The 25066-nt window shown below is 43.2% G+C and overlaps 1 protein-coding gene across 1 annotated transcript; it reads right to left on the reverse strand.

Moving 5' to 3' along the window:
• Nucleotides 1-1970: 1970 nt before the first annotated feature.
• Nucleotides 1971-23729, reverse strand: LOC114434571 (maternal embryonic leucine zipper kinase-like). The gene is made up of 17 exons (XM_028403892.1): nt 23636-23729; nt 23471-23556; nt 23198-23314; nt 22976-23119; nt 22816-22884; nt 22641-22733; nt 22341-22439; nt 22106-22174; nt 11798-11896; nt 11415-11501; nt 11185-11316; nt 10897-11058; nt 10221-10500; nt 2766-2862; nt 2473-2626; nt 2246-2349; nt 1971-2148 (listed from the first exon to the last, which is right to left on the reverse strand). The coding sequence occupies exons 1-17, from the start codon at nt 23712-23714 to the stop codon at nt 1971-1973; spliced, it is 2049 nt and encodes a 682-aa protein (XP_028259693.1). The 5' UTR covers nt 23715-23729.
• Nucleotides 23730-25066: the final 1337 nt, after the last annotated feature.

Raw genomic sequence — 25066 nt, forward strand, 5'->3', positions numbered from 1 at the left:
GTAACGTGTCCCGGGCTGCACCACCGGTTGTTCACGTAGAGCGCAAGTCCCCCTCCTTTCTTCCTGCCACTCTCGGTACAGTTCCTGTCCGCCCGTACCAACTGAAAGCCGGCTAAACTCACGGTAGAGTCCGGTATGTTTGCGTGCAGATATGTCTTATAAATGGGGAACACACAGGCTGTCAGGTAGAGTTAAAGAGTTGTTTTAGCTCAGCTGGCTCCGTTATCCAGCAGCCTCCAGTACAGTATGTGGGATCTGCCGCTTTGTTCTTTGTTGCGGCTTTGGGTAAGTTTTGGGGATGATGTTGTTTTTGTTTGCTGTAGTACTGCCACTCTGTCAAATCTCATGTCGGTTTACAATTGTCATATTTTGCTTTAAATGCTGGATAAACAATCTCAGTTGTTAGGAGCAAGCCCCATTACTTACTTCATGGAACTGTAAAGGTCTTGGTGGTGCCTTAAAGAGGGGCAGAGTACTCTCACATCTTAAATCTCTGTCTTCTGATATTATTTTTCTACAGGAAACCCACATTCAGCCAACTGAATGGGGGCGTTTAAAAGCCTTGTGGATTTCTCAAGTATATAAGTCTACCTTTTCATCCGTAAAACTGCCCCATTTGTTTTCAAGTCCATGGTTTCAGACCCAGGTGGGAGATTTATTCTTGTCACAGGCTCTATTAATTCACTTCCTTTAGTTCTGTTAAACACCTATGCTCCAAATTCTGACAACCCTGACTTCTTCTGTAAAACATTCGATTTTATCTCTGAATACACTGATCATAATATACTCATTGGAGGGGACTTCAACTGCTATTTTGACTCCCTCGTAGACCGATCTTCAACTAAACCCCCCACTCCTTTAAAATCTGTGGCGGTCCTCAATAGTTTAGGACATTTGGAGGCTTCAGCATCCCACTGAGAAGCAATATTCTTTTTTTTCTTATGTACATGGTCGTTTCTCTCGAATTGACTATTTTCTGATTAGCTCCAGCTTAATACCAAATGTAATCAGCACAACATACCACAGTATTCTAGTCTATGTTTTAAAAAAAAAGACAGCTCCCTGCATCAGTCATTCTTTTCTGACAAGAAACGTCATGTTGTTGACAATTATGCTAAAGTTGACTTAAAACCAGCAGTGCTACTGTCAGGAAAGTGCATCATTCAGATACTGGATGCAGAGAGAATGTCTTCCACCAGGTGTTTGTAGACCCAGGCGTCTCCAGCCTCTGGCGGCGCACTCCGATGACCTCTGGCCTCTGCAGCATGCACACCTCTAGCTCAAACGCCATGGTCACCTTTCCAAAGTCACTGCAGGTCTGACACTTGAGAGTGTACCTGAATGATGGGTGAAGTAAATAATGGTAAAATGACTGAATTTGATAGGAGGAGCAGCATTATGAAAAAAAGGATGGAGGAAGCATGTCTTTCTAACCCCTTCTGCTGGAAATCGATGTTTTTCTCCGGCAGGATGGACAGGCTCTATTAATTCACTTCCTTTAGTTCTGTTAAACACCTATGCTCCAAATTCTGACAACCCTGACTTCTTCTGTAAAACATTCGATTTTATCTCTGAATACACTGATCATAATATACTCATTGGAGGGGACTTCAACTGCTATTTTGACTCCCTCGTAGACCGATCTTCAACTAAACCCCCCACTCCTTTAAAATCTGTGGCGGTCCTCAATAGTTTAGGACATTTGGAGGCTTCAGCATCCCACTGAGAAGCAATATTCTTTTTTTTCTTATGTACATGGTCGTTTCTCTCGAATTGAATATTTTCTGATTAGCTCCAGCTTAATACCAAATGTAATCAGCACAACATACCACAGTATTCTAGTCTATGTTTTAAAAAAAAGACAGCTCCCTGCATCAGTCATTCTTTTCTGACAAGAAACGTCATGTTGTTGACAATTATGCTAAAGTTGACTTAAAACCAGCAGTGCTACTGTCAGGAAAGTGCATCATTCAGATACTGGATGCAGAGAGAATGTCTTCCACCAGGTGTTTGTAGACCCAGGCATCTCCCTTCAGCCTCTGGCGGCGCACTCCGATGACCTCTGGCCTCTGCAGCATGCACACCTCTAGCTCAAACGCCATGGTCACCTTTCCAAAGTCACTGCAGGTCTGACACTTGAGAGTGTACCTGAATGATGGGTGAAGTAAATAATGGTAAAATGACTGAATTTGATAGGAGGAGCAGCATTATGAAAAAAAGGATGGAGGAAGCATGTCTTTCTAACCCCTTCTGCTGGAAATCGATGTTTTTCTCCGGCAGGATGGACAGGATCTGGTTGAGCACTTGGTCTGGATTGGTCTGACTGGTCAGAGTCACGTTGTATTGATCCTGGAAGGAGACAGCCATTCATCAACAAAAGTTTATCATTGTAGCTTTTCTATGAACATGGTTTATTGAAGTAAGAAAAATGAAGAAATTATGGTGAGGTCTGTTGTTTCACCATGCTTATACCTTGATTTTGCGGGGGCCGTGCTGATGGGCTCGTCTCTTACTCGGGGTGAGCATAGTGATCACCTTATCTAGGCCTCTCTGCAGGGAACCAAACACTTTCCCTGCTCTCTTCTTCTTCCCACTGTCTGTGACGGCCATGTCCAGAGAACAAGGCCTGGAAAGCAAACAGTTTAGCTTAACTTCTGTCACCTGTGACTCACATGTTCTTGTTTTTTTTTCCCCATTTCGGTCTGATTGGCCGACCAAAGACGTGTAAGGACATCGTCCCTTCACTCATCTTGTAGAGCACTCACCTTCGCTCTGGACTAAAGGCCAGTATTTCAAGGTTTGCAGCATCTTTGTTCTCTGCTGCCCTCTTCTTATTCAGCTCCTTAGTTGCACTATCACCACCTACATTTACACATCAAAAAAGTAAAGAATCTAGTTAGCCATTTTCCAATATAAAGGAAGCTGTGACTGCTGCTTTTCTGGTCTCATAAATTTATCATTTCAGCCTTCTGGCACTGTTTTTCTTTTTTTTGACACAAGAGTCAATAGTTCTATATTAATAGTACCAGCATTATTGTTACAACCGGCCTAGGGGAAACCTAGTTGTAGCATAAAGTGACTCTTCCCTCCTGTTCCAGTTCCCAAGGTATATGAAAAATATCAACGACGAATGGAATTTATATAAATTTATTTATAAACGAACCGAGACAACAGAAACCTTCAGGGTGAGCAATGCCAAAATAACAAACAAAACAACTAAGGTTCTCAGCTCCTGTCTTTCCTGAACAAAATAAAAGAGATTCAAACAAAAATACAGGTGACTTCCCTGACTTCCTAACAAAAAACAGGAGAAAACGAATAAACAAAAACGGCTTCTCACCCCTACTCGAATGTGTCTGGTATGTAGTAATAACTTAAATTCAATTACTCTAGGTAAAGCAAAAATCAAACGACAAACCTAAATTACACAAAATACTATTCACAATCTAATGTCCAACGTATAATCAACAAATCGAACGCAGTCTTCTCGGAATGTGGAGCGGAGGGCAAGAGCATCGGGTGGCTGATGTGGAGGGTTTTTAAATTCAGAGCCCATCTGTGTCCTCCAATCCTCGAGCTCCACATCATCCAGCTGTAAAACCAATAGTATGCTCCCCCCTGTTGGCGGGGAGGGAGAACACACACACAGAACATATGACTATTGTCATAACACCCCCCCACCTAAGATCAAACATTTCTTCCCCTCAAGAAATGTTTGATCCTATGTCCCCACTCGGGACAACGTATCGGCCACAACATTTTCTGACCCCTTTATGTGGTGAACCACAATATTAAAATCTTGTAACAGCAGGGACCAGCGCATGAGACGTTGATTGTTGTTACGCATTCGCGACAGAAACACCAGTGGGTTGTGGTCTGAAAACACAGAAACTGGTTTGGAAGTAGAGCCAACATAAACTTCAAAATGCTGCAGTGCCCACAGCAACGCCAATGCTTCCTTTTCTATTGTGCTATAGTGTAGCTGGCACTTGTTGAATTTCTTTGAAAAGAAACACACAGGATGATCGATTCCTTTTTCATCCTCCTGCAAAAGTACAGCGCCTGCTCCGTGAGCGCTGGCGTCAACCTCCAGTTTAAAAGGACACTCGAAACTGGGAGCAGCCAGCACAGGTGCACTGCACAGGAGAGCCTTAGCAGAGACAAAGGCCTGCTGACACACATCACTCCACACAAACGGAGAAGAAGGACTTGTTAGGCTAGTGAGAGGAGCCACGACACTTGCAAAATTTTTACAAAATCCCCGGTAATAACCACACATGCCCAGAAACCGGCGGAGCTGTCGTCTTGTTTCTGGCACCGGAAAATCTACAATGGCCTGCACTTTGGCCAACAGAGGGCGTACTTTCCCTTGTCCCACCTGTTTCCCCAGATAGGTGACCTCAGCTTTTCCAAATTCACACTTAGCCAAATTCAGCGTTAATGATGCCTTCTCTAAGCGCTGAAATACCTCTCTTAAGGTGCTCATATGTTCTGACCATGTGAAAGAATAGATAACAATATCGTCGAGATAGGCCTCACAGTTTCCAACTCCAGCAAGGAGCGTGTTCATGAGCCGCTGGAAAGTAGCCGGAGCGTTTCTTAAACCAAACGGCATGACTGTGTACTGGAGGAAATGGTCAGGAGTAACGAAGGCAGAGATATCAGAGGCACGGGGAGAGAGTGGCACCTGCCAGTAACCCTTTAATAGATCCAGTTTTGTCACATATTTAGCTGAACCCACTCTATCGACACAGTCGTCCACACGGGGCAGAGGAAACGAGTCAGGCTTTGTGACAGCATTCACCTTACGGTAATCGGTACAGAACCGATGCGTTTGGTCAGGCTTTGGGACAAGGAGTGAAGGCGAGCTCCACGGGCTGCTGCTTGGGATAGCAAATCCATTTTCTAAAAGATATCCAACCTCCTTTTTCATAGCGGCGCGTTTCACTGGATTCACACGGTACGCGTGCTGCTTGATGGGCTGATTATCTGCAACATCCACATCATGCTGAATGATATTAGTCTGTGTTGGTGTGTCACCGAATATGGACATGTGTCCACGAATGAGACAACAAATGTCATCCCTGGCGGATTGGGGTAGATAAAACAAATGTTCTTCCAACTTTTCCAGAATTTTTGAGTTTTCCAAGCGCGGACTAGGAACTGCAGCAGTCTGTTTATGCAGCTCATCACCATCAGACTCGCTGGAGTGCGGCACCACAGTGGAGACGCACGTGACGGGAGCAGCTGTTGGCGCACCGGCACCCCGAGGAATATACCTCTTCAACATGTTTATGTGACATACACGAGACTTCTTTCCCCTGTCGGGAGTCTTCACAACATAATCAGTTTCACTGATTTTTCTCTCAATTTCATACGGACCAGAGAATTTGGCCTCAAGGCCGGACCCCACAATAGGCAACAGAACGAGAACAGTGTCTCCTGGCTGAAAAATGCGATTGTGCGTCTTTTTATCATAATGTTCCTTCATTTTGGACTGAGCGACAGCGAGTGCTTCTTTGGCTTTTTCGCATGCAGTGTGTAACCGTTCTCTGAAGGAACTAACATAATCCAGCACACTGTGCGCAGGGCTCGGCTGGTTAGCAAGCCATTTCTCTCTCAACAGCCTCAGCGGGCCGCGCACAGTGTGTCCAAAAACCAATTCAGCCGGACTGAAACCAAGAGACTCCTGAGACGTCTCACGAATAGCAAACACCAATAGTGGTAAACCCTCATCCCATTCTTTGTTGGACTCCAGACAATATTTACGGAGCATGGACTTAAGTGTTTGGTGAAACCTCTCCAGCGCACCCTGGCTCTCTGGGTGATACGCACTGGACACATTATGTTTAACAGCCAACTCTGACATCACCTGGGCAAACACTTTTGACATGAAGTTTGTTCCTTGGTCTGTTTGAATGCGCCTTGGCAACCCGAAGGTAGAGAAGAATTTTATCAGTGTGCTTATCACTGACTTCGCCCGTAGCGAGCGTAAAGGAACGGCCTCTGGGAAGCGTGTGGCAGCGCACATCATTGTGAGGATATACTGATGACCGGATTTTGTCTTTGGCAACGGACCCACACAGTCAACAATCACATGTTCGAACGGCTCACCGATTACAGGAATGGGACGTAACGGGGCCCGAGGAATCACCTGATTAGGTTTTCCTGCCATCTGACAGACGTGACAGGAACAGCAAAATTTTACCACATCAGACTTTAACCCTGGCCAAAACAAATAGCGGAGTATTCGCTGGTATGTTTTTTTTACACCCAAATGACCAGAAAGGACATGGTCGTGGCCTAAATGTAACACCTGCATACGGAAGTCTTTTGGGACCACAATCTGAGTGACAGAACAACTTTCATCACCGGACACAGGGATCCATCTTCGTACAAGGACGCCAGCATCAAATGAGTAAATGACTGACTGTGTCACATCTTTCTTCTCTTTAGCAGCAGACAAACAGGCAGACAATGTTTTATCAGACTGTTGAGCATTGATAAGTACATTTTTATCTATATCTAAACACAAGTCATTTGCATTTGGCAACATGCCCACATCCACAGACACAATTTTTGTTTGTTCTTTAAGCTGGGGGTAAGCCGAGTCAGACTCAGTCAAAAATGAGTCTGAAATGTCTACGACGTCAAGCTTCCGAGCTTGAGCGTGCGTCACGACGCACTGTGGAAAAATAGAGCGCACATCTGGCACCGACGGAGTATTTATATTATTCTCCGCGAGTGGGTCATCGACAACTTCTGGATCGGGAGGAAATACCTTTTTCCCTGCAAGATCATTTCCAAGAATGATATCAATGCCTGCTACAGGTAACTGATCTCGCAAAGCAATGCGCACAGTGTCAGAAATCAAAGGGGAGGAGAGCGCAACTTGGTGCAGCGGCATGCGCACCACACTTAATTTAATTCCCCACGCCAACAAATCAGAACCGCAGTAACTTTTCTCTGAAAACGGCAAGACACCACGTCGGATCAATGAATGCTTAGCACCAGTGTCTCTCAAAATAGTGATTGGAACGCGGTCCTCATCGCTGCCAAGTAAAGAAACAAATCCTTTTGAAACGAAAGGTTTAAAATCATCATCAACCTCTGATGTTTCCGACAGATCTGATGCGATCTGAGTCTCACTTTGGATCAAACTCACAGGGGAAGGGTTTTTGCTCTTATTTTGTTCTCTATTCTTTAGTACAGGACAGGCTGCAATAAAGTGACCAGTCTCATGACAATAAAAACATTCGTGTGACTTTTCAGTCACAGCCAGGCTGCGCCGAAAGGATTTTGGTGAGCGTTGTTTGTAGTCAGACTGGACCGGGGGTTCGCAACGCACGGGTGGAACAAAGAAACTCTTATGAGTAAGCTCAAACTCATCAGCCAGAACAGCAGCTGCAGCAATCGTGTCGACCTTTTGTTCGTTTAGATACACAACTATTCGTTCAGGAAGACACTTTTTGAACTCCTCTAGCAGCACCAACTCTCGCAGCTGTTCAAAACTTTTAGTGCCGGTGGCGTGACACCACTTGTCGAAAAGCACTCCTTTTTCACGCGCAAACTCCACATAAGTCTGGGTGACAGTTTTTACACAGTTTCTGAATTTTTGCCGGTATGCTTCCGGCACCAGCTCGTAGGCCCGCAACACAGTGGCTTTCACGATATCATAATCTAGACTTTGTGCAAGCGTGAGGGCGGTACACACCTCTTGTGCTTTACCTACAAGTTTGCATTGAACCAGTAGGGACCACATTTCTTTAGGCCAATTCAGAGTGGTTGCGATTCTTTCAAAGGCACTAAAATAACAGTCCACCTCAGACTCTCTGAATGGTGGCACTAAAGCAATGTTCTTGCTCACATCAAATGTGTCATGAGGAGAATGAGGAACCTGTCGTGAGGCAGATGGGTGTGCAGTCGCAGAGGGGAGACGCTCTAGCTCTAAGGCCCTCAGGTGCATGGCCTCCACCTCTAACTCGCGATTTCTCAAATCAATCTCCTTTATTCTGAGAGTTAGCTGCATCTCCTCTGCCGTCATAACATAAGGACCAGAGGGAGCGGTTGGGCTGGGCCGCACCGTGTCACGGGAGCTCACGTCAGCTTTCGCCGCCTCCTCTACAGAGGGCACAGACACACACAGACCTTCCTCCACCAGCTTTTCCTGCAAAAGCTCTTTCAGTTCCTCCTTTTTAACGTTTTGAGGCACTCTGACCTGAAAACGCGCAGCAATCATTAATAAATCCACCTTCCTACACCTGTCCAACTGCTGGACTGTAGGATTCTTCACAAAATACTCTAGATCAAACTCCATATTCAGAGCAAAACTGTCAACCAGTATTATGCAGAGTAATATGAAAAATACAATATTCCAAAAAAAAAAAACGACGAATTGCCAATTACTTACTGACACGAATCAAAACACGAACGAGCCAAATTTAATTTACCGATAACGAACGTTTTACTTACCAACACGCTTTCAAAAGAATCGACGAGCCCCCAATTTATGTTACAACCGGCCTAGGGGAAACCTAGTTGTAGCATAAAGTGACTCTTCCCTCCTGTTCCAGTTCCCAAGGTATATGAAAAATATCAACGACGAATGGAATTTATATAAATTTATTTATAAACGAACCGAGACAACAGAAACCTTCAGGGTGAGCAATGCCAAAATAACAAACAAAACAACTAAGGTTCTCAGCTCCTGTCTTTCCTGAACAAAATAAAAGAGATTCAAACAAAAATACAGGTGACTTCCCTGACTTCCTAACAAAAAACAGGAGAAAACGAATAAACAAAAACGGCTTCTCACCCCTACTCGAATGTGTCTGGTATGTAGTAATAACTTAAATTCAATTACTCTAGGTAAAGCAAAAATCAAACGACAAACCTAAATTACACAAAATACTATTCACAATCTAATGTCCAACGTATAATCAACAAATCGAACGCAGTCTTCTCGGGATGTGGAGCGGAGGGCAAGAGCATCGGGTGGCTGATGTGGAGGGTTTTTAAATTCAGAGCCCATCTGTGTCCTCCAATCCTCGAGCTCCACGTCATCCAGCTGTAAAACCAATAGTATGCTCCCCCCTGTTGGCGGGGAGGGAGAACACTCACACACACACACAGGACATATGACTCTTGTCATAACATTATTATTATTTGGTGTGGTTCAACTACTAACATACAAAAATGATTGAGTCATTAGGAAACTTTTAGTGTTGAAAAAAAAAACAGATATTATGGAGTGAATGTTTCATCCCAGTTTTAAGTAATTTAAAAGGACAAAACCTCATGGGATGGAATCAAATGTTAAACTGTAAGAACAGCTGTTATGCATATGACTGGCTGTTTTTGGCATTAGAGTTGTAAACACAAAAGGCAAAATGAGTCTCACACACTCGCTCTCTCTCTCTCACACACACACACACAACAGAGAGATAGGTTTTAGTGGCAAGAGAACACATGTCACTACAGCCCACGTGGGACAGTGAGCAAAGGAAAGAGACAGCTACACCTGTCACAGCACATGCCTAGGGACAGACACACACAGACCATGGTGTGTGTATGTCACAGGTAGCCTGTCTGCACTGCAGCTCAGAGAGTGGGAGGCTGTAAAGAAAGCAGGGCTGAGCCAGAGTCCGAGGCTTTAACACCAACCAGCTCAGCGGAAGCAAGTTTAGCCAAAAGAAACAAATGAGGCTGGACATCTGAGCAGAGACGTCAATATGACAAATAATTAAGCCTTTAATGACTCTCTTTTCACATTAGTGTCCTCCATTTACAGATAGGTGAATAGAATTAGCCTCCTGATTATAACCTCACCTTTGAGTTGACAGTGATAAGTGTGAGTGAATCTGAGTGTGTGTCCATTTTCTGACATAATGACAGCTAAATCACAGAAATATGAGTGGCTTTGGGATAAAAAAAATGGCCAAATAAAATGAGTTTATTACCAGAAGACAATTTACTTGCAAATGTGTGGCATGTGGATGTGGCACTTGTGATTATGAGAGCTGCATGAGACTGTGAGTGTGGGATAGATAAAGGAAAGAGGGGGGGGGGGGGGTGGAGAGGGGCAGTTGGTTAATGCAAATCTAATCTAATAGGGACGGTACTTCAAGCCCTTGTTTGGAACAACAAACAATTACAGTATTCAAATAAACTGTACTAGTCCTGAAGCTCTGCATTATCTGTAACCAGGAAATTATTCCTACCTTTGGGTGTGACCGCTGTGGGTTTGGTTCCATTTTGATTAGGGGTAGTCAATACGTTCTTGTTGTGGCGTGTGTTCTTCTTGCTGGATACAGGGGTTCGAGGTGGCGGCAACACAAAGATTTCCACATCTTTTTCTTGGATAGCAGTATTCTCCTTGTTTTCACTGGTTCGTTCTTGGTCCCTCTCCTTCTTCTCCTGGCGGTGTGGTGTCGTTTTCCGCCCCCTCTCTGGGGTTGGGCTGTAAGCACACCTTTTTTCCACTGATGGAGATGCCAGCCTCTTTAGGAATCCAACATGAGAAAAGTGGTATGAGTACATTACTCTTGACAGAATCATGCTGAATGTGTGGTCTGTCTGAACAGCACATCAGCTGGACACCAAACTCATTCTCTCTACAACATTTAGTCACTGTATGGGGAATGACTGTCATCTTTAAAGACAGGTAAATGGTTATAGACCAAGAGAAGCTGTCTTGCAGAAGCATTAGCCAAGGTTTACCATGGCAGCTCCCTCCCCTTTTGCCTTTGCTTGTGAACAATCAAATACCACAAAATAAGGGTCTTCTTAGCAGCATCATAGCATAATGTTAGAATACCAAAGAGACTGTCTGACAATCAGGTCTCCCAACCACCCTTCCTCCTTCTGCTTCCTGCTTTTGTTTCAACTTTCACATACCATGTCTTTGTTTGTTCTTTCATCTGGATGACCTCTGACCCCCTGGGGTGTATGCTGTGAGACTGAAACCCAAGGGCAATCATCAATGTAATCTGAGCAAAAGTCCATAGAATCCATAATCACAGCATCTTCATCCTCGCTGAACTGAAATGCGTCTCTTGTCTGAAAATGAACACAAGAAAAAAGGTCCACAACAACATTTAGGTGCAGAGAATCAGTACAAGAAGAACATCCACCTGGCAGTAGCCCTAAATATGTGGAGTATATTGGAGTGGTCCAGAGTCTGACCTGTAGTCCCTGGTGCAGCGGAGAGCAGGAGGAATCATAGACAGCTGGTTGAGGACACAGGCGGACAGGCTTTCCCCTCTGCTTCTTTGACAGCAGCAGCAGGTAGGTGGCTGTGGTGTGGTCATAACGCCACTGTGGGAGGGGAGATGTTTTAAAATCCATCAGAAACCATGCAAAAAAATGCACACAGATCTCTTAAACAGATTTTACAGTGTAGTGAATTCACACACCTCCCTCACAAGCGCTGTGGTGCTCTCTCTCGATCGCTTCATGTTCACTGCCATCTCAGTGATACAGTCTTCATCTATGTGACCAAGCTACAAAAAAAAAGACCAGGACTATCCATTAAAGACCCAAGAGGGACACTTCTAGTTTTATGTCAACACACGAAAACAACAATTTCCAACAAATAATATTGTTGAGTATATAATACAAGGATGTTATTGTTTCAGTAAAAAACCTCGAAATCAACGAATCTTTGATTTGAAACCAAAAGAAACAAGCTACCAAAGAGAACACATATCGAAAGCAAAAGCTGTTTAAGTGTTTGTAATTGTGTGGTTTAAATGTTTGCTAATGCATGCTGTTATAGATGATCCTCTTGTGTCTTTACCAGCTGCCTGCTGTACCATTCCACAGGGCTGTTGTGGTCTTTCATCACCCAGGGATGATCCAGTAGCTGTCTAACAGTCACACGACGCTTGGGGTCCACCTACAGGACACACACAGACACTGCAATTCAACATGTACACTGTGTCTAAAACTATAATACAAGAACAGTTCAGAAACTGATTGTTTATGTGAGATAGATATTAATATTGTAAATTCCCAAAATAGACTACTGTGCTTTACTACAGATAAAGATATTAAGTGTACATTGTAAAAGAGGATGGCTCTGTTTCTTTGAAGAAGGACCTTTTTTCCTTGATGTCAGATAGGGTTTTCCTACAGGGAACTGACACCACACTGAATCAAACCGTCAAACTCCATTGACAAAAACAGTTTAGTTAACAGATCTGAATTCCCCCAATGTTAGTTGCCTACAGTAAACAAGCACTTCCTGTGTTCTGCAAGGTGAAATGGACACATCAATAAATGGCAAGTTGGGCAATGATAATATCCCCATTATAGCAATCAATTAGTGAGTGACAGAGATTTTTTTTCCACTGGACCTTTTTTCAGTTGGCTATTTTCTATATTTTATGTTCTTTCAACATCTGTAGATGATGCATGTAGGAATATGGACAAGAACCCCATTCTACCTTGCTTGTGTCAAAAAAGTGTAACCCCCGCTACAAAAAGACTTGTAATGAAAAAAATGATAAGTAGGTCAGTAAAAAGTTAAGTTTAATAGTTAAATAATTCATGACCTTTTTGTGATGAGAACGAAAATAATAATAAATATTTTAATTTTAAACACCGTTGTTAACTGAGCGGTTGTCAATAAAGTTGTCCAAGACAAGTGCCCCTCCCCCATCCACGAAGCTGCGTAGCAGCGCACAGCCTCACTAGGTGGAGCAGACGATGCAGCGGCCATTAGCTGAACAACATCTGAGGATATTTGGGAGCTAGCAACAACTGAAAGACATTACAACTAGTAAAAGTCTTCATCTTTCCTTACCAGACCAGGGTGTGGATTACATAAGGATTAAATACACTTAACAGGACGAGTTTTGGTAAGTTTCCTTTCTGTTTTGCCTGTTTTGTGAAAATACCGCTGTTACAGGTAACGAGGCAATTAAGCCCTGTTTACACAGTGCCGAAGATGGCAAAAGAGCAGAAAATGATGGTTATGACCGACCTATTTTATTTTCCCAAATAGTTAATGCTCCTGTGTATTTTGTTTTTGTATTTTGAACCTGTTTTATGTGGAGACATGTCTGATTTTGCTGTTAATATGAGCGGCGTGGATGTAAGAAGAAAAGCCGCCATGTTAAATTTCTATTTAATTAAGTGAACTAAAATTGATTTCTCGTGGCCTGTCCTGCAGGCCAGGTTTTATTTTTTCCCCCGGAGAAGACCCGGAGTTTTGTACTTGAACCTCGGAGATCCGAGTGGCGAGCCAACCCATGGAATGTGGTGCCTAGGACCGCTAAAAGGACTGCACGTGGTACCTTCTTCACCATAAACTCACTGCTACATCAAGGTCGCGGTAGGAGTTGGAATTTTCTTTGGATTTATTGGACTTTAAAGGAGCTGTGTGTAAACCCAGACACACACACTGATAACGGACATTTGGAGTATTTACTGAGCAGATGGACATTGAGAAAATTTCTATTATTGCTTTGTAACCTCTATTGTTTTGATTTTGATACTGTCAACGACTTTAACTGATTTGTGTTGGTCAATTTAAAGGGACATTGTTGATATTGAAATGTGTATTGGGTGAGGAATGTAAACCTATGAGCCAGTTAAATTCCCAATTTAGATGAATATTAGGTTTATTACCCAAAACCAAACGAAAACTAGATCGACCGGTCGTTAGATAAAATTATACTAGAACAGGAGAACTCAAAACCTTTGTTTCAGCTTTAATACAACACTTAAGGTGTAATGCAACTCAGAGGGAAATTTTAAAGGTACCTTAACACTAATAAGTGCCTGAAATGTTTTTGTTTGTTAATAATTGTTTGTCTAATTTTCTAGTAAATTGCCGGCTTTTCATTTAAACTTTTCTTGCTCTGAATCTCATTTTACACCTACCACTCCTACGAATCTAGAACTGGTCCTGTAGCTTATTCTCCTCTGCCTAACAGTATAGGTGCTACATAAAATTTGGCGAGCCAGCCAGGAGTGGTTTGTGCATGATAGAGAGCCAAACTATCACAAAAATAAATGAAGTGAACAAACAAAATAGGAGTAGACATGGAAGCCGTGCAACAGAGCAACGTTAAGATACCAAATTCAGTCCTAGTGACTGGCTTAACCGGTACTGAAGTCGATGAGGAGCTTTATGATTTCCTCAAGCAGTATGGGTCTATTCAGACAGTAGTTCCTGTAGATCCTCTTCTTCTGGGTGTTGGTAAGCAATCCATTGTTGAGTATGCATACAGCACTGCGGTGCAATCGCTGTCACGATTGCTACCATACAAATTCTCACCAAAAGAGAAACCTGACAACGTTTACCTTATTGAAGCTTTAAGTTGTGTCTACACCCCAGTAGTTAGCAAGACTGCTACGCAGACATATCTGACTGAATTAAGGACCATAGCAAAGCAGACAGGCAAAGATTTTGCAGCTGTATTGAGAGAAGAGCTTTCTTCAATAAGCAAAGCTGTTGACTCTGACCATGACTACCAAAGTGACTGTATGGACTCTGAGTCACCTCAGAACTCTGATTCACAGGACGCACTTAGTCCAACTCTAGCCCACCATCAAGAGACTTTACAGTCTGATGACCCCCCACACCGACAGACTCAGTCTTCTGTGGAGAGCCACCCTCCACTGCAAACTCAAATCAGTGCAAATCCAATCTCTTTAAAACCCCATGATGTGAATCCACCAGACCTTCAGAAAGTTATAGTGGAGCACATATTACGAACTGAGGATATTAGTTCACAAATGAACACTCCTTTCAGACTAAGACTCTTTTCTGGACGCTGCCCCCGCCCAAATAATGAAGTTGACTATGAGAGCTGGCGTTCAAGTGTCGAACTTCTTCTTAAAGACACCAGGCAGCTTGACTCATACAAATCCAGACGACTCTTGGAAAGCCTTTCTTCACCTGCAGTAGAGTTAGTAAAGCACTTACCTGTTGAATCACCTCCTTCCATCTACTTAAAGATCCTTGACTCTGCCTTTGGCACAGTTGAAGATGGCGACGACCTCTTTGCCAAATACTTAAACACCATGCAAAACCATGGCGAGGAACCTTCATCCTACCTTCAACGGCTCCAAGTGATGCTGAACACAACATTCATAAGAGGAGGTATCGCTGCAGGAGAACTCGATAAGCAGCTTTTAAAGCAGTTTGTTAGAGGCTGCTGGGACAATGACTTGATAGCAGAACTTCAACTGGAACAAAAGAAACATGATCCACCTACCTTTGCAGAACTCCTCCTCCTCCTGCGAACTGCAGAGAGGAGGCGGACATCCAAAATGTCACGCATGAAGCAGCATCTAAACACCTCAAAGCCAAAGGTGTTTGCACACTATCAGGGTGCCCGATCGCGAAGCCCAGAATGTCTTTCTTCATCTGCCATCGATCCCTTGTCTGAAATCCAAGACTTGAAAAAACAAATTTACAGTCTCACCTTGCATCACTAAAACGTAAAACCGACAAAAAGGACTCAGAGAAACCAAAGGTTAAGTCACAAGCTGTTAGCTCAGCCAAACTAGGACCTTCCTTTGAAAGCTTCAAGGCTCAGAAATCACAGCCGTTAGATCAAAGAACTGACAGCCTGAGCAGCCGCCCAAAGCCCTGGTACTGCTTCAGGTGCGGAGAGGATGGGCATATCAAACCTCATTGTGAGAACGAGCCTAACTCTCCTCTTGTTGCCCTAAAGAGAAAACAGCTGAGAGACAAGCAAGCGGCATGGGATAAAACAAATGCTCCAGAGCATGATCCTTTAAATTAAACCCAGCTCCAGTTGTGGGACAAAGTGGGGCTGGACCAAAGACAGAGTGTCCCAAGAAAAGAAAATGTGTCTCAAGCTACTGCACACAAGCTGAAAAATCAGTTTCTCTTCCAAAAGGACTAGTCGGAGCCAAGTGTACGGCACAGGTTGCCGTTGGTGACTATATGTGCAGCTGCCTATTAGACACCGGCTCACAAGTAACAACAATCTCCCAGTCCTTCTATGAGGAGAATCTGCCTCACCTACCTGTCCACTGCTTAAATGACCTGTTGGAAGTAGAAGGCGCTAATGGACAAAATGTTCCTTACCTTGGTTATGTTGAGGCTGCCATCACTTTCCCCAAAAGCTCGTTGGGTGCAGACATCAAAGTGCCTACCCTAGCCTTAATCGTTCCCAATGTAAGTTCCAACTCACCTTCACTGCTAATAGGCACTAACACATTGGACATCTTTTATGAGCAGTACGAACAGATTGTTGACCCTGGAAGCAAACACTCACTTCCTTATGGCTACAAAGTCGTTCTCAAAGCCTTAGAAGCCAGGAAGAAGCTTTCAGTTAACCCAAGCTTGGGAGAAGTTAGGCTGCATAGTACCCATTGTGAAACCATTGGAGCTGGACAAACTAAGGTCCTTGAAGGCTCAGTGGCCTGCCGAGCACCAGATGCTGGAAAGTGGGTGATGGTTGAACCACCAGCATCAGCCTCCTTGCCAGGTGGTCTATTAGTCACTGACGGACTAGCAACCTTACCATCCAAGCTTCCCCTTTGCATACCAGTTGCTGTCAAAAATGAATCAGACCATGCTATCACACTCACACCAAAGACAGTCGTAGCTGAAATACATGCTATCCAGAGTGTTCAGGCTGCTAACAACCAAACCCTGAACCCTCCCAAATCTGACAAGCCTGACCTTCAGTTTGACTTTGGTGACTCCCCAATCTCTGGTGAGTGGAAGAAAAGGATAACTGACAAGTTAAATTCGATGCCAGAGGTGTTTGCCCAACATGAGCTCGACTTTGGTCGCACCAGTAAGATCAAGCACCACATCACGCTTAGTGACCCAACGCCTTTCAAACACAGAGCAAGGCCTATACACCCACAAGATCTAGAGGCAGTACGTAGTCACCTGCAGCAGCTCCTCAATGCTGAAGTCATCCGCGAGTCTGAATCACCCTTTTCATCCCCAATCGTCGTAGTTCGGAAAAAGAATGGAGACGTCAGACTTTGCATTGATTACAGAAAGTTAAATCTTCAAACTGTGAAAGACTCTTATGCTTTACCCAACCTTGAGGAATCTTTCTCGGCATTGAATGGATCCAAATGGTTCTCAGTGTTGGACCTGAAATCCGGTTTCTACCAGATAGAAATGGAGGAGTCAGATAAGCACAAAACTGCATTCGTCTGTCCTCTCGGATTCTTCGAGTTTAATAGAATGCCTCAAGGAATCACGAACGCTCCTAGTACGTTCCAGAGACTTATGGAACGCTGCGTGGGTGAACTCAACCTGAAACAAGCTCTCGTGTTCCTAGATGACCTCATTGTTTTCTCCTCGACGTTGGAGGAGCACGAGGAACGTCTTCTGAGAGTCCTAAGTCGTTTGAAAGAATATGGCCTCAAACTTTCACCCGAAAAATGTAAGTTTTTCCAAAGCTCAGTCAGATACCTTGGCCATATCATTTCAGAACAAGGAATTGAAACAGACCCTGACAAGATTTCTTCGCTCAAAACCTGGCCAAGACCCAACAATCTCAAAGAGCTCAGAACATTCTTAGGATTTTGCGGTTATTACCGCCGATTTATCAAGAACTACTCAAAAATCATGAGACCCCTCAATCAACTTACCGCTGGATATCCCCCCTTGCGGGAAAAGACACAGAGAAAGGTGGATGTAGACAAATACTACAGTCCTAAGGAGTGTTTTGGAGCTAGATGGACTCCGGAGTGTCAAGCAGCATTTGACACAATAATTGGAAAACTGACCAGCGCCCCAATACTTGCGTTTGCCGACCCCAAGCTACCCTATACCTTGCACACAGATGCAAGTACATCAGGTTTAGGGGCCGCTCTCTACCAAACACAACAAGGTCAAAAGCGTGTTGTTGCCTATGCAAGTCGCGGGTTGTCTAAATGTGAAGCTAAGTATCCTGCACACAAATTAGAGTTTCTTGCTCTAAAATGGGCAGTCACTGAAAAGTTTCAGGATTACCTGTATGGCAACCCATTTCTTGTGATCACCGACAGTAATCCCTTAACTTACATTCTTACTACTGCGAAACTTGATGCCACAAGTTATAGGTGGTTGGCAGCTCTGTCCACTTTTGACTTCCAGCTGCAATATAGAGCAGGAAAACAGAATGAGGATGCGGACGGACTGTCCAGGCGCCCACATGATGCACAACTTGATGACATGCTTTCCAAAAAAGAGTTAGAGAGAATACAACAGTTCACACAAAGACACTTACCTGAGATAAATCACCCAAACCTGGTCAATCAAAAGACAATACAAGCAATCTGTGAGAAGCATTTTATTCATCAGGCTGTACAGGATAAACCAGTAGAATCCTCTACTACCAGCCCTCTGATTCTGTCTCTTGCCCATCTCCCACAAGCCATTCCCCAAAGTTATGAAGACGAGGAGCAGCTTGGTGGCTTACCTGTTATTCCTCATTTCACAACGTTAGACTTGAAAGAAAGACAGTATGCAGACGTAAGCATTCGGGAAGTGATCAACCAAATCGAGTTGGGGGAAAAGCCCCCACCCACTGCAAAAAGGGAACTCCCTGAACTCTGCCTGTTATTAAGGGAGTGGAACAGGCTAGTCATCAGAGATGGTGTTCTCCATCGCACAAGGCAGGAGGGTGCACAAACACAGTATCAGCTTGTGTTACCTCAAGAACTAAGGTCCCTAGTGCTGAAAAGCCTTCACGATGACATGGGACATATGGGTGTCGAGAGGACACTAGATCTCGTCAGAAAAAGATTTTATTGGCCCAAAATGTCAGCCGATGTAGAACTCAAGGTCAGGACCTGCGACCGTTGCACACGCCGCAAAACACCACCAGAGAAAGCTGCACCGCTGGTGAACATCATAGTCACTCGCCCGCTTGAGTTAGTTTGCATGGACTTTCTTACTGTGGAGCCAGATTCTAGCAACACTAAAGATATATTAGTGATTACGGACCATTTCACTAAGTATGCGCTTGCAATACCAACTTCAAACCAAAAAGCGCGCACGGTTGCTAAGTGCCTCTGGGAAAATTTCATCTCACAATATGGATTCCCAGAGAGACTTCATAGCGATCAGGGTCCAGACTTTGAGTCTCGTACAATAAAAGAGCTTTGTCATCTAGCTGGTATTAAAAAGGTCCGAACCACACCATACCATCCGAGAGGGAACCCTGTTGAGCGTTTCAATAGGACTCTTCTCAACATGCTAGGCACGCTGGAGAATCACAAAAAGAGCCATTGGCGAGAGCATGTTCGACCTCTAGTTCACGCTTTTAACTGTACTAAAAATGAGGTAACAGGATTCAGCCCATACGAACTAATGTTCGGCCGACAGCCCAGGCTCCCTGTGGACCTAGCCTTTGGTCTGCCAGTTGACCGTCCGTCAAGTTCCCACTCTCAGTACGTTCGCGACTTAAAATCACACCTTGAATCCAGCTACAAGATAGCAACAGAAATGGCAAAGAAATCAGCTGGACGCAATAAAGCCAGATTTGACAAACATATCATTGACGCCACCTTAAAGGAAGGTGATAGAGTTCTTGTCAGAAGTGTCCGGCTTAGGGGTAAGCACAAGTTGGCTGACAGGTGGGAGTCTGATGTATATGTTGTGATAAAACAGTCAAATGATCTTCCTGTCTATGTTGTTAGACCTGAGACCAAAGAAGGCCCTTTGAGAACCCTTCATCGCGACTTGTTATTACCATGCGGTTTTCTGCCTGCCATATCCGAGGAAGTCGAACAACCGGCAAAAGATAAACCCAGGCGACCAAAAACACGTCAGCAAACCGGAAGTATAAGTTACCCAGCCGAGCAACAGTCCGACTGTGAAGATTCTGACTCTGACTACTTCTGTGACTATGGAAACCTGATGTTGGAAACCATAGGCCCTCGAAACTCATTGGGTAATGATGGAACTGTAACCACCTTCGAGCCGAATGCTCCAGAGTTGCACAAAGTCTTTACTGAGAGTGCTCCAGTAATTACAGAAAACCAAACCTTACCTGTAACAAAACCTGCAAATACCAACTTACCTGGTCAGATTTTATCTGGCTCTGAAGGGACACATGTACCTGAAGAGACACACGTACCTGACGAGACACCTGTTGAAGGCAACTCAAGTGAGTTGAGCTCCAGGAACACCCTGATATGTCAAACAAACCCTGAAATGGAGTCCTTACTTGATGTAGGCTCTGAGGAACCAGCCTTGACTGATATACCTCCTGAGATGGACAATCAGTCTAAGAACTTGCAAGATTTACTTGACCTACAGACACAGACCATTACTGACACTACTGATCTTCGGGAGAGCAATGCTGATTCCCTAAGACGCTCCACGAGACATAGGGAACCAGCACAGAGACTAACTTACCCTAAATTAGGCAACCCACTAGTTACCGTGGTTCAGTCCTTATTCCAGGGCCTAACTTTGGCATTTACTGACTCTCTTAATGCACCTAGAAGGTTAAATGTAGAGACTGTGTGATGTACGAGGGCGTACATGGGAATAAGAGGGGAGGATGTAACCCCCGCTACAAAAAGACTTGTAATGAAAAAAATGATAAGTAGGTCAGTAAAAAGTTAAGTTTAATAGTTAAATAATTCATGACCTTTTTGTGATGAGAACGAAAATAATAATAAATATTTTAATTTTAAACACCGTTGTTAACTGAGCGGTTGTCAATAAAGTTGTCCAAGACAAGTGCCCCTCCCCCATCCACGAAGCTGCGTAGCAGCGCACAGCCTCACTAGGTGGAGCAGACGATGCAGCGGCAATTAGCTGAACAACATCTGAGGATATTTGGGAGCTAGCAACAACTGAAAGACATTACAACTAGTAAAAGTCTTCATCTTTCCTTACCAGACCAGGGTGTGGATTACATAAGGATTAAATACACTTAACAGGACGAGTTTTGGTAAGTTTCCTTTCTGTTTTGCCTGTTTTGTGAAAATACCGCTGTTACAGGTAACGAGGCAATTAAGCCCTGTTTACACAGTGCCGAAGATGGCAAAAGAGCAGAAAATGATGGTTATGACCGACCTATTTTATTTTCCCAAATAGTTAATGCTCCTGTGTATTTTGTTTTTGTATTTTGAACCTGTTTTATGTGGAGACATGTCTGATTTTGCTGTTAATATGAGCGGCGTGGATGTAAGAAGAAAAGCCGCCATGTTAAGTTTCTTTTTAGTCACGTAGCCCTGTGAGGCGGCTGGATTTTCATTTATTTACATTTCTATTTAATTAAGTGAACTAAAATTGATTTCTCGTGGCCTGTCCTGCAGGCCAGGTTTTATTTTTTCCCCCGGAGAAGACCCGGAGTTTTGTACTTGAACCTCGGAGATCCGAGTGGCGAGCCAACCCATGGAATGTGGTGCCTAGGACCGCTAAAAGGACTGCACGTGGTACCTTCTTCATCATAAACTCACTGCTACATCAAGGTCGCGGTAGGAGTTGGAATTTTCTTTGGATTTATTGGACTTTAAAGGAGCTGTGTGTAAACCCAGACACACACACTGATAACGGACATTTGGAGTATTTACTGAGCAGATGGACATTGAGAAAATTTCTATTATTGCTTTGTAACCTCTATTGTTTTGATTTTGATACTGTCAACGACTTTAACTGATTTGTGTTGGTCAATTTAAAGGGACATTGTTGATATTGAAATGTGTATTGGGTGAGGAATGTAAACCTATGAGCCAGTTAAATTCCCAATTTAGATGAATATTAGGTTTATTACCCAAAACCAAACGAAAACTAGATCGACCAGTCGTTAGATAAAATTATACTAGAACAGGAGAACTCAAAACCTTTGTTTCAGCTTTAATACAACACTTAAGGTGTAATGCAACTCAGAGGGAAATTTTAAAGGTACCTTAACACTAATAAGTGCCTGAAATGTTTTTGTTTGTTAATAATTGTTTGTCTAATTTTCTAGTAAATTGCCGGCTTTTCATTTAAACTTTTCTTGCTCTGAATCTCATTTTACACCTACCACTCCTACGAATCTAGAACTGGTCCTGTAGCTTATTCTCCTCTGCCTAACAGTATAGGTGCTACAAAAGGATAAGGTCAAGATAAAACACAAATAAAACAGCAAACAAACTGACTGAAATGTACCTGCATCATCTGGTTGAGGAGAAGGACGCTCCCTGGAGAGAGCCAGTGTGGGTTGTCATATTTCCCCCTCTGAAAAAAAATATCCACGTCACAAACACTTCAGGAAAAACAAACAATATTCCGGCACTAGCTTAGACTGTAAGACAAAACAACGACTGTTGGTCATGGCCACAAATTATTTAGCAGCACCTCCATAACTTCAACCAATATGCTGGACACACAGCAGAGCTCTTACTGTAATCTTCCTGTAGAGGACTACACAGTTATCATCGTCAAAGGGCAGGTATCCACAGAGCAGAGAGAACAGCAGCACTCCCATACTACATACATCAGCCTGGAGGTTACACATTACACAGCAGTATTTCAGCTTCAAGCTCAGTTGTACTGAGTCATGCACCAGTGAATAAGATCAAGAAACCAAGAAGAGGCAGACGCAGCAGAGCAGGCAGGTAATAATTGATCTTTTTTAGTGGAGATCCTGAATGTAAACACAAAGGTTTCTACATGTTAACATTCAACAGTATGCATGTCCTACCTCTGAACCAATATAAGCTCTGCCCTGGATGAGCTCAGGTGCAACGTATGTGGGGCTCCCACAACATGTCATCAGCTCATAACCCAAACCTCCCTGAGAAAGAGGAAACGTGATATGTAGACCAGTATGTGACAGTTTTACCTTAAAGATCAGACTTTTTCATCTGATGATGTACCTTAGGTTTGGCACACAAGCCGAAGTCAATGAGCTTCAAGTTATGATCCTCATCAATCAATATGTTTTCCTAAGATTCAGAGACACAAACATTAGAATCAAGTGTAGTCAAACCCAGAGAAACATTTTGTGGTATCTGGCTGTATGATGAGGACTTTTACTGGTTTTAGGTCTCTGTGTGCGTATCCTTGGCTGTGTACGTAGGCCATGGCAGACACAATCTGTCTGAAAAACACCCTGGTCTCCTCTTCCGACAGACAGTCCTTTGCTATGATATAGTCAAACAACTCTCCACCTGGGCAGTGCTACAAAGAAGGCAAATATATGAACATAAGATTGTTTTATTCAGAGTCACACATCATCTCTGTCTGTTCGACCTTTACCTCCAGCACCATGAATATCTGGGTGGAGGTCTCTATGACCTGGTACAGCCGACAGATGTGCTGATGACTCAGGTTCTTCATGGCTTCAATCTCCAGCTTCACAAGAGGCAAGTCATCCTGTAGAGTTAGAAAGTGAAGGTGCTTTCAACATCGGTTAAATGTGATGTAAACACAGCCGTGTTTATTTTTTTGTTTTGTACATTTTCAAATGGTCCTGCAGCTTGAGGTCATGGTTTGTGTAAGTTTTGTGTTGTACACTTCAGTCAGACTCACCCCGAGATCTTTTTTATTAATGATTTTAATGGCAACCTTCTCTCCTGTCAAGATGTGACGACCCAACTTGACTTTAGCAAAGCCTCCTAAATAAAACACAGTGTCCTTTAACACACAATAGAAATGACACGAAACGACACAAACTGCATTTAGTCCTGAAATTACCCGAGCCGATGGTCTCATAAACCTTGTAATATTTGTAGAGCTCTTCGGCTCGGAACTCCGTCGTCCTTTCCACGGGCATGCTTCCTGCTCCAGCTACACGATAAACCTCCTTCATACGAGATAAAAAAAAGGTTTGAAATTACCAACAGGCTTACAAGAACACTGAAATTTGCAGCATTAACATCGCTAATGAATTCTTATGAATTCCAATACATTTTAACACTGAATCTTTATGATAGAGAGTTTAAATACGCTCTCTGATAGTTAAGCTATAATTACTTTGGTTGCCCAGCAACCAAACCAGGCAATCAAACTCTTGTTCTTTACCCTCTTTCTTCTTTTTCTTCCGTAAGATGTTTGGCGCAGCGTATCTTCAGCATACATTGACCGATTTCAGCCGTTCAACTATCAAAATGTAAATCTCACTTCGAATTTTTTTAAAAAAATTATAGTTTTTCAAATATTAAACAATTTCGGTACATCTGCCAAATGTATCTCCTCCTACAAATTTTAAGCTACAGACCCAATTTTAGTCTAAAAACGCTCATTAGATGCTACTCTATCAAAATTGTATTCAGAATTTTCTAATTCCGAATCGTTTCCGCACGCCAGGCTCTCAAAATTGGAATGGTTTTTGAGGTCTCCTCTGCTGTTACCATGGTGACAGGCTGACACACAGAGGCATACAAAGCTCTGAATTGCTCTGATTCTCCAGCAATTTAGAGCAATCCTTCACATCAGCATTCAAAGCAATGCCTCAGCTGCAGCAATCAAACTTGCATTTTCTTCAGGAAATGCCCTTTTCTAGTTATAACTAAAATTACTACCTGGGTCTGGACAGAATACAAAAAATTACAGTGGATGATATAAATAAGGAAGGGGATACGTATAATGTATATTGTATAATATTATATCTGATACCATATAAGGAGCATTCAATCAAATAATAATAATAATTTACCAGGGTTATAACTCAGTGTACGTAGATAATTGGGAGCCACATTTAAAAAGACGACGAGAGAGAAAATGAGAGAGATAGATAAGTGGACGACTGCAGGCTGTTTGTTAAAGTAGCAGCGAACAGATATATTTTCACCCTCATTTAGATCACGAGGTCTCACACAAGAGCTTTTCCTCCCCCCTTTTGCTTCCTTATAAGTTGTTTCAAAGCCAATTTAAACAAAGAATGTACTGTGTGTAATATTACAATTTAAATGAACAAAGGTAAGAGCAGGCCAAAATGAACTGACATGGATTTTTACTCAACAAAAAATGTACAAAAACATCAGCAGAACTCAGCCTTCCTGAGCAAACTTACGACCGTACGCTTGGCTTTTAGCTTGGTGCTTTTTCACTTTCACTTGGCTGGTGTCACTGTTAGTCATCATGTGCTGTGTCAGGATCAAAATGGCCACCACAGTAACCACCAAT

This window comes from Parambassis ranga, chromosome 1, assembly GCF_900634625.1.
Source record: "Parambassis ranga chromosome 1, fParRan2.1, whole genome shotgun sequence".
In the NCBI taxonomy this organism is placed as follows: domain Eukaryota; kingdom Metazoa; phylum Chordata; class Actinopteri; family Ambassidae; genus Parambassis; species Parambassis ranga.